The sequence below is a fragment of the Heliconius melpomene genome, chromosome 3, assembly GCF_056956725.1.
Source record: "Heliconius melpomene rosina isolate 202511_hmr_F chromosome 3, ASM5695672v1, whole genome shotgun sequence".
Lineage (NCBI taxonomy): Eukaryota > Metazoa > Arthropoda > Insecta > Lepidoptera > Nymphalidae > Heliconius > Heliconius melpomene.
Window position 1 is genome coordinate 371,106 of NC_140391.1, and position 11,193 is coordinate 382,298.

The following is an 11,193-nucleotide window of genomic DNA, read 5'->3' on the forward strand; positions in this document are numbered from 1 at the left end:
GAAGAAATGAAAATATAAATTTATATAGGTATTTAATTTCCTCGAGTGGGGATCTAACCCACAACGTTTACTGTCACACTTTGTGCCCCTGCGCCACAACTAGCCTCATTTAAAAATATTATTTATTTAAATATATTTTTGCAAGTAAATTTATATCTATATATATAAAAGGACTTGTCCTCACTGACTGAGGTAAGACGCACGCACAGCCTTAACCGCTGTGCGTAGAAACGAGATACTTGGACAAAAGTTTACTCTCGTAATCTGGACATCCACTAAGAAGGGATTTTGAAAAATTTTTACCCTAAAGGGGCGAAATAGGGGTTGAAAGTTTGTATGTAAAAAAAATTAAATCGGCACCGATTTTCATAAAATTTGAAATTTAGATTTTTAAAAGTATTTAATTGAACACGTGTTTCATCAATTTCTAGAATTCTCCCTCTAAGGGTGCAAATAAGGGGTTGAAAGTTTGTATGGAAAAATATTTAAAACGCCACCGATTATTATAAAATTTGAAATTTAGACTCTTAAAAATATTTAATTGAACATGTGTTAATGGATTTCTAGAATTCACCCCCTAAGGGTGCAAATAAGGGGTTGAATGTTTGTTTGGATAAATCTTTAAATCGCCACCGATTTTTATAAAATTTGAAATTTAGACTTAAAAATATTTTATTGAACACATGTTTCATGGGTTATTAGAATTCACCCTTAAATAGGCAAGCGAAGCTGCGCGCGTCCGCTAGTTTAATATAAGACTACTACTGAAAGAAGGTAATTCATCTGAAAAAAAAACGCTATATAAAGTATTTTGTTCGATAAAATTGCTACAATATAATTGTTATATTTCAATGGCTGAAAGTTTAGTCTTTATTGTATAGATATTATGTTTAAAAGGATAATATTATTCGAACATGAGAGTAAATTAGATTACTAAATAAATCTTTGTGTGGCACAAGAGGGCGAAGCCGCGAGCGAATCGCTAGTTCTTAAATAATTACATCTGTTTTTCATATAATCTATATGAAAATTTCTATCTACTTTCTCAATGTTAACAGAGCTACCGAAGCAAAAACTGATGGCCCGCAATTTATAAAAATAAGAAGAAGAAGCAAAGTATTTCATTTTGAATCTGATCTTTTATCACAATACAATCACTTCTAGTTTCAATTAATGAAATTTCATACAATGTTTTAGAACAAAGGATCGTTAGCAAATTCTTCTTCTTTTCTTGTCTTCACAGGTTTTCTCTACATATCTAGTTTTTGGTTACAGCAACGCTTTTAAGTGTCACTCAATGTGTTAATGCAATGATTCTTTAACCATCAAACTTACTTTGTATCTCCATCATCAGATAATGTAAACATCATCATCAAATGATGTTTACATTATTTTCATTTTCCCGCTCTAGCACATAAAGCGTGGCGTTGAATTCCGCAACACAATACGCAATGTCTCTAATAAATTGGGTGGAAAGTGCAAAAAAATATAGTGATAAATGAAAGTTTTAACATATTCAAGGTATAATTTAAAAGTTAATTAAGAATAAGAAACAATTACTGTTTTAAAAAAAGTGAAAACTTCTAGGAATATATAATAAATAGTTTTACGCTGTAACCCACATATAGTAGGGAATTCAGAGGGAACCTACTGTAACCCACCGTTCTATTTATATTAAAAGTCGGTTAAATAAGATAAGAAAAGATGCTCGTCTCTAAGGAAATCCAAAACAAAGCAAATAATAATTACTTGGCGAACTAAAGCAATATAAAGAGAAATAGGTACTTGTTCTATGAAAAAGTCATACAAATGTTCTCTACGACGCGACGTCTTGTTAGTATCTTGTTAAAATTTTCTTTAATATTATTTTGTCTTTTTAAGCAGCTTAGTAGTAAACGAAATCTTTAAAATATTGTTGAAGCCGTGGTACAAGGTTTGATGGAAAACGCGACGCTTGTAGGTTCGATTCCCACTCATGGAAATGAGTTACTTTCATTTACTCGCTCTAATAATGCGGCAAAGCGCGGCTTACAGTTCCATCACTCAACATGTAATGTCTCGAAAATTGAGCGGACAGTGGGCTTATGTCAATACAATGTCTTAGGTTCCTTGCGCCTTGTCTCCTGTGGGAAACTGCGTAAAGCTAATAAAATAAATAATAATATCAACATCTACCAAAGATTTCCAAGGCAAAACTTTTAGAACACACACACCGCTATAGTAATAATTGCTCACAAAGTAAAGTAATAACAGACTCGGCGAGATGAAACAATTACGTGTATCTCTCCCACAAGAGCCATATGGTACTTGTAAGAATTGGGCAACTGTTGTTATTATGTTTTGTAGTTCCCAGAAGAAATTAGTTTTATAATATTAGATATTATGTACATGTATTAATATTACGAGGCCCTCGTGGTTAAGGGGCACAAGCGTGCGACTGCAAACACGATAAGTTGTAGATTCGATTCCCATATTAGGAAATAGCATAGTTAACATTTTCATTTCCTCGCTTTGGTCACGAGGCAAAGCGCGGCTTTCATTTCTGCCATTTAGCATTCAGTGCCTCCAAAATCCGGCGCAAAATGAGCAGCGGAAGTATCTTATTAGGAACGGAGTGTCTTAACCATAGGCTCCCAGGTTCCCTCTGCTTATATGCAGGATATAGCGTTCAATTATTTTCATCATCTCGTTCTGGTAAAAAGATATAGGGCGGCGTTGATTTCCGCCACTCAACCTACAATGTCATATCATGAAAATTGGGCGGTACCTAAGGAACGGAATGTATCATCACTAAGCTCCAGCTAAAAATATAATTATTCGTTTCTTTTCTTAGATTGTATATTTAAAAGGAAGGTATAAAGACAAGATTCTATATATTTCTTTGAATATATAAAACACTTAATATATCATTACTTACTGCTTCAATTGTCATTGCTTTATATATAGAGAGAGAGTGAGACAGTCAACAAAAAAACCATTTAAATAATCGATATCGAAAATATTAAAGCCATTGCTAGAGTACTAGCACTAGAGCAGAAAAAATTGTAAAAACGAAGTCACTGGATCAATTTTCAACGATTAACTTTCAATATATCCCGAACAATGAAAAGTAATTAGTAAAAGCGCCCAATCTGGCGAATACAAAAATTCCATTTCCTTTGTTAAAAAAAAAATTCATCAGCCCCAATTCCAGGACACTTGAGAAAAATCTATTAAACGAACCCAGTATTTGATGATACATAAGGCTCCATGTCCATTTCTAAATATGCTTAAATTATTTTTGGAATTAATGGGCTTTATAGTTGTATATGGGATTTTTATTCTATAAATATAATAAAGTGCTTTCTTATGGATATATCTAGTGCAGATGTGTAAAATGTATAAGTCAGTAATGATTTCGCCTTTTTTTTTCGTTAATTTCAGCAATAATTATAATATATATCTATATTTAAATAAGTTTTATTATAAATTAATATAAAACAACATATCGGTTAATAATCTTAATCGGGATAACAACGTGACTCCAGCCTTATAGAACTTCCAATTGGAAGTTCGACGGAAACACGCAATATGCTGTCGATAATCTGTGAACCAATTTAGGGGTCATTTTTAATATCCGTCTGGGGTCAACAGTCCCTTCACACGGCAGCACCAGCTTCTCCGTTAAATTGAATTAGCTTGATTTGTAGGCCTGGTCACGGTCTGAAAGAACGTTTTCAATACTCCTTATTGAACCATTAGGTGTAATGGCTTCAACAATAGAGCATTACAATTTGTCTCGTCGCGTCGTGTATCGGCTTAAATCAGAGTTCCGCGGAGAAAGACAAAGTGGACCTTATTCGGAACGAGGCAGAGTGTGTTGTTGGACGCGAGAGTGTTCGATGGTGTTCCAATTGAGTTTATCGCCGGATATTGCAAAGTGGTGGTAGTTACACAATGTGTCGGGAGGCATTGATGTGACCGGCCGCGGGACCGGCACCAAACCGAAATTAATTTTATTAATTGCCACATTGAGTCCAGGAGCACTCGGCGTTACAGAAATGAATTTCAGTGCGCTCGTTTGTATACATGTACTTTGGAACTGAAAACGACCATTAAAATGAAGCTTGGATGGAAATGATTGAACCGCACATTATTGACTAAAGTAATAAAAAGTAGGATATTAAATTAATCAATTTTGGTATTGTTTTACAAGCCATTCGTACAACACCATAATATGCATAAAACGACTTACCTGGTGGACATATGCATTCTGTGACATCTCTGGTGTCTCGTTTCAGAATTTCTTCTCTTGGTTGATGAAAGGTGAAGGCTGTATCTTCTACCTGCAGATGCCATTCTTCCAGTCGCTTGAGGCGTTGCTCCAAACGTTGCTGTCTTACTAAACTGTAGCCACAGATTATCAAAGTAAACGCACATAAACACCATTGCACTACACTATTTAAACAAGATTTCTTCTCACTAGAGTTGCCCATTTTCAAAGATCTGTTTGCACTATTTCACTGTCCAATCCATCAAGGAGCTACTCTGGAAAACCTGCAATTTTCCAAATTTGGACTATGACAAATTTTGAATTTTTCTTCAATATTATTACTTTACAGTAAACGTATCGTAATCAAATTTTGGAACAACTATATTTATATATAAGCTAATATATTTTTGGCCCGTGTGGTCTTGCTAGACTGTAGAGAGCCACTGTGCGCGTACATCGGTCCCTCGGGAAAGGAAGTCGGCTGTCTGACGCTAACCGCCCTTCTAGTTGTGTCGATTAGTCGTCGAGTACCCTTCCGAACTTTGATAGACGTGTTACATTGTCACGGATGTTTACTGTTTAGCTGGTTTCGGTGTTCCAGCCCTTGGGTTTGTACGGAAACATTTATATGACTTTCAGTTTTACAGCAAAATTGTAAAATTAACTTTTAAATTCAGATCATTTTTCTTGGGACTGATTGAGTTTAAGGAGGTTTTCGTGTAGCTGATTATGGCTGCATAAAGAATGATGACACTCTTTCATCTGTTCTCCGCCTTATTTTTATGCATATTTTTAATACAAAAATAGCAAATCTAGACGACACGCACTCTGTTATTTTTTTCGTGGACCCTAGGTATTGCGTTCAATTGGTTCCACCTCTTATCGCACAATATATCTCAATTGGAGGAAATTGAGGAATTGAGTTCAAAGGGGATTATCAATCATGGAAATTTTCCAAAAAAAAAAGTATATTTGCATATTTTTTTATAGATTGTTAGAGATTGTTCATTCTAAAAACATTAGATAAAAAAGGGCAAAGAGATAACGGGCCAAACAAAATAATCAAACTATAAGTAAAATAGTTACTAACCTACTAACACTATATAGAAGTAAATCTGATACTTGTTTTTATTTTTCTTTATTTATTTATTTTCATTAAGTTAAAATGAAAATATCAAATTGAACAAATAGTTTTATGATTATTACAATGTTTAAAGTATTCATAAATATTCATAATAATAAATGTAAATAAAAGCTTTTAAAAAGCCACAAGTAGCTAGACTATCAGATCTCTTATATCTGAGAGATCAACTATTTCATTTTGAAGGCATTCAGATTTTTAAAAAGACATAAGGGCTGTAGGGTATAGTCGTTTCCTGTCAAATAACGTTATGTTAGCTTCCCCTAATTTGTGAGCTCGTTTAGTTTGCAACAGTCATTAGCATATATATTGCATATTAAGTGCACAATAATGACGGTGCGAGCTAATAATAATGCTACTGGTCTTATAGTCTAGTATTGTTTTATATATAATAAAATGTTATGTTAGTTTTTTCCTCTTCTGAATGATATACAGAGAAACTCCATCGAAATCAACCCAAGACGTGTATGTAGAGTTACAGAACTAAGCGACGAGTCGCTGAATTTAACGCTGAACATATTTTTTGTAATAATCTAGATATTTCATTAAAGCCATCGTGGAGCGTGCAAGCGCGCGTCTTAACACGTTACGTCAGGTGACCATACGCTACGGAAAAGACAAGGCAAACGCCTTGTCTTTTCCATAAAAAAAATACTCTTCGTACTTAAAATAGCATAGTCATTATACCATGCCGATTAAATACCATATAAATTCCTCGACAAATAATAGACTGTCCGACCCAAAAATGTTTTTTCATTTCGAACCATTTATTTTCTGAAATTAGCTTGATCAGTCAAACAAATACTTCAGCTTTATGATATTACTATTAGTTTAAAACAACTATTATATATAGTTTAAGCGAACTATAACACAAATATTAAGGATAGTGTGTGGGTGAAGTAACAGGAAAGTGACTCGGTGGCGGTACGACTACGGAGCGGAAATAAAACAAATTTCCTCTCACTGGTATCGGATTGACATTTCGCTCGAGTGGGTCGAGTGGATCACACTTGTGGATGTGTTGGGAAATTAATTTTTATTTAGTTCAATATTGTTTTCGTTTAATGTAGATAAGTCGTGTGAATAAGCGTGTAACGCGAAGTTTTCGTTCACAAAAAAATATGAAAAAATGAATGAACGTACGGAGCCTTAGCTGCATTGATGAGACGGTGAAACTTCAGCACAGCTGCGCGTGTACGGCCAGCTGGGCACGCTGCCCAGCTGGCCGTACACAACGCAGTGTTGGTACCGACGTTGTTATACAGCAGCGAAACGTGGGTATTACGTGGTAAAGAATGAAAGAAAGATGAATGCCGCGGAGATGCGATCTCTTCGTAAGATATGCGAAGTCAGCTTAGCTGATCGAATCCACAATGAAGAGATACACAGAATGGCAGGTACTAGCTGGTGATGGCGGTGACGGTGAGAACGAAGAACTCAGTTGGTTTGGACACGTCGAACGAATGAGTGAGATTTATGATGTAACAGAGGTAGGGAAAGATACTAAGAAGGTCACGTATAAAGCAAGAGGACCGCCCGAAGCGCACGTATGAAGAGGTTGATGACAGTGGACGAGGCGAAAGAGGCAGGAAAGTCTCGTGGCACACCGTATGTGAATAATTGTGAAGCGACGGTTGTGAATTGAGTTCTTGTTATTTCCTCGCTTTGGTGACAAATCAACACTAAAACTTGGACAGAAATTGGAGAACGGAGTGTTTCAATACCAGGGGAGTACTCTTTAAGCAGGATCCTCTGTCACTGCCTACACTGCGTCCAACTTTAAAATTATATAAGGTGGAAGAGGCAGCGCTTCTTTTACTGAAACTGCATATAGGGTAAAATATTTCAAACCCGGAACTAAAGAAATTAATCAAGATGCCTTTATTTCGGATGACGCACACATACACATAGTACTACAAATATACTACTAAGCGTTGCCAAACTTCTACTTTTCAATCATCAAAACATAACCGAACGAGAAAGAACGATATTTCGCGTTCTTTTTCACGCAATTACCTATTTATTATAATAAATCTAAACAGCGTTCAAATCAAAACTCTTATTAAAATTGTTTAATGAAATCCTACTTTAAGGCAATTTATTATATCTCCTTTATTATGAAATTATTTAGAAATAATGCATAGTTATTGAACTACCCACAAAACTATATTAAAAAATTTTAACACACAAAATGATATTGAACTACGATAGATAGGTACTTACATTTATCATTAGTTTTACATCATGGTTGTCGCATTCTCCTTTTAGTAGCACTAATATTTACATCATAACTAATATTAAAAACTCAACATTTGTTTGAAATGTCTTTAAAAAATGTATGTTTTGATAGTACACTCAAATACTAACACACAATAGTTTCACTTTTGAGAAAAATACTTAGTAATCACATCATCACGATCACGATTTTAGAAATCCAACTAATGATAAAATTAATATTAAACAACATCTAAATAATTTAAAACACTTAATAATTATTCAACGTCTAAAGTCGAACAACATAATGTAAATACAACAGAATTTACCGTTCCGCGGCTAAGTTCTGTTCTTACACAGATAATTAAAAACATTGTAATAGTTGCCATTAACTAAAATACTTATCGAACATACTATTACATTTTTTATTAAGATTTCCATTATTATTTATATTTGTTTAATTATTTTGATAGAAAATCATATAAAAATTAAATAGTAAACGAGTTTTATAATGTTACACGAGAACCTATGAAAACTCAATACGAAATAAATTAATATTTTAATATCAATTCATGCGATAAAAGTATAATCTACATTTATTATGAACTATAGTGTTATATTAAACAATCAATCAATATTAAAAATGAATTTTGATATCTGCACAAAGACACCCCCGCTCACGCCGCACCGATTCCCGTCGGTAATCATCAGTGCGGCGCGTGCATTCTGCGCAATAGTAATTGGATCGGACTATAGCTGAATTAGCGTTGCCAAACTATCGATTGTTTCGCAATCGATAGTTTTAATCTAAAAAAGCCTATGCGATCGATAGGACAATCGATAGTATTGATACTATCGATACTATCGATTCTATCGATAGTTTAGAAGGATACAATATTATCGGCTAAGTATCGTAAATGTATAGATATCTTTCTGACTGAGAGATACGATACTATCGATAATATGGATAGTATTGCATTTGTCCGATAGTATTGTACTCTTTTGAACTATCGATAGTTTTGATACTATCGAAAATATCGATACTATCGATTAAAATTACGATAGACCTACTATCGGACAACTATCGATAGAATATCGATAGCCTATGCTATTTACTAAACCATATAGCTGAGTGCTATTTACTATTTACTAAACCATATAAATACAACGGGTTATGGGCCCAGACCACGTCGTAACAATAATAAAAAAGCAGATTGCATCAATCGTAGAAAATTAGAAATACTGGCGAGATTAAAACAGCGTTACTTCACGCGACGCTTCCGCGTTGATATTGGAATTTTGAGGTTAAGTTGCCGGAAAGGAATAAAAAAGAAAAACAAGCAAAAAAACAATCACGATGGAAGGAAACAGCACAGTAATAAAGCTTGTAAAAAGAAATGCTACAATTAAAAGAAATATTAAATGTTTCAAGTGAGAAAAAATGCTATTATTGTAATAATTTTGTAAACATGTTAAGAATGAGTGTTACTTTAAAAAGGGAAAATAAGAAAATGCGTTTGTAGTGCAACAAAAGTAAAATTAAAAACCTAATAGAAATAATTTAATAAAAATGTGTGTAAAGTGTATTCCTAAGTGTTGTGTTAATTTAACATCAGCTCACCGCCGTTACCTACATACCTACGCTAGTTGCTGCGATTCGATTTCTTGAATAAAGTGTGTGCGACGTTGCCGCGCCGACAGGTAAGTGTGTGCATGTTTATGTCATCTATATATATAAAATCGAAAGGTCACTCACTCATCACGAAATCTCAGAAACTACATGTGCTAGGAATCTCAAATCTTGCATAGGAGTTACTTATAGGACGTAGGTGCTCGCTAAGACGGGAATTTGCAATATTCGACTTCTAAGGGGTTGTTTTTGGGGTCGGAAGTTTGTATGAAACTTCGTTACTACTAATGCTAGGAGTCTCAAATTTAGACGTCTCTAGGACGTAGTCATGGAGACAGAAATTAATAATAACATAGTTCACGCGGGTGTAACCGCGAGCGGGCCGCTAGTACTTTATAAATTATTATTTATTTTGTTTGAAAAAATAACTTTTTCATTTTTGGGAATTATTATTCAACTGTAGTTTCATTTAACTTGGTGCTGTCAATTCCACCCTGTATATTAAATCAGCTTCACGCTGTATCCCGCACACAGCAGGGTAGGCAAAAGGAAACCAATGTTGAGACACACATACATAAAGTAAATAATTTAAGTAGTAACTACCTAATACATACAGAATGTGTGTGAAGATAATAATAGGATTAATTGAAGGAATAGAATGTCGATTAAATCTATGGATGATTGTGATTATTTAGTTAGAGACACGATACACTTTTCAACTAATACAATCAAATAGTTTAAATATCGAACCTTTACAGACAAATATTGAAGATCCAAATAGAGAACCAAACCCCAACGATAACAATATTCACTCCAAAAGCACAACTTCCCTTAAATTGTCTAAAAGGATAATAAAATAGCGACTTGTCTCAAAACGATTCAATTCTAAATTCCGATATCCAATAGCCAAAGTTGACGAAAAACCGAACAGTTTTACATCACAAAGACGTGTTTGGTAAAAAGAATATCGTACATTACATTGTTATTTTAAAGGAAATTGGACTTTATTTTCACCTTAACAAAGTTTCATTTTACTTAGATTATTATGGGTAGGATCATGAAATTACAATAGGGGATATTAGATCTTGCTGCTATAGAAATATAGGTTAAAATCATGTTTCGTTTTCCAACATAGAGTTCTTAGTTAGCTCACCAGACCGGGTAATGCTGATAAAGGCCGATTCTCGTTTTTTAATCGAATTACCCGTCCGAGTTCGTTTACTATTTGTTACTCATTTACCTTCGACCTCGCCATTTTGATTTTTAATTGGTTTTTTGGTGGAGTTGGATTATATTATACATATGTACCTACTCGGATAAAGGTAAAATTATTTTGTTGGTTAACTGTAGAGTGGAGGGGTACATATAAACGTAATGGTTATGGGGCCCAATCTCAAAAGCGGCATTCAATTCTGCCAATCAACAAGAAAAGTCGCGAAAATTATATTATTTTAATACTAAGTGGTAATTAATGATTGTCGTAATAATTATTTATTTTAATTGAGAATGCCCCAAAAACATATCTTTATTTCGTTATTCCAAATTTAAGAAAGATATTTTTTCAGAAAACATATTATATAAAAACCGAATGAACCAGCGCCTCTTGGCAACCTTTGAATGTAACTTATATAAATAAATTAAATAATAAATCTTCCAAAACAAAACTAATAACATTCTTCCAATTCAACTTTACAGTTGAATTGGAAGAATGGTTACCCATTATCCTTATAAAACGACACCCCTGATCCCAAACATGTCCTTAACGAGGGTAAATTAAAATTCCAAACCCGTTCTACAGTACAGTGGGGTAAGCCTACGGCGTACAGTGGCTTAGAGACAAAAGCTTTTGTTTTTAGTGCATATTTTTGATTATTTATTAGCGCTGCAATGGCACAAATGTGCTGCTGTAAACGTGACAGGTTGTGGGTTTGATTGCTATTCGACAAAATGAAATAT

At 34.0% G+C, this 11,193-nt stretch overlaps 1 protein-coding gene across 3 annotated transcripts in view; it reads right to left on the reverse strand.

Annotated features, from left to right (window-relative positions):
* LOC146539746 (uncharacterized) overlaps positions 1 to 4,733 on the reverse strand; it is a 313,384-nt gene extending 308,651 nt beyond the window's left edge. For 2 of the 3 annotated variants that reach the window (XM_085207298.1, XM_085207294.1), the window contains exon 1: positions 4,235 to 4,732. In XM_085207298.1, the coding sequence (XP_085063424.1) occupies positions 4,235 to 4,475 (241 nt within the window). In that variant the 5' untranslated portion in view covers positions 4,476 to 4,732. Of the gene's footprint in view, positions 1 to 4,234 lie in introns of all 3 variants that reach the window. The other variant, XM_085207301.1, reaches the window with a different exon arrangement.
* Positions 4,734 to 11,193: the final 6,460 nt, after the last annotated feature.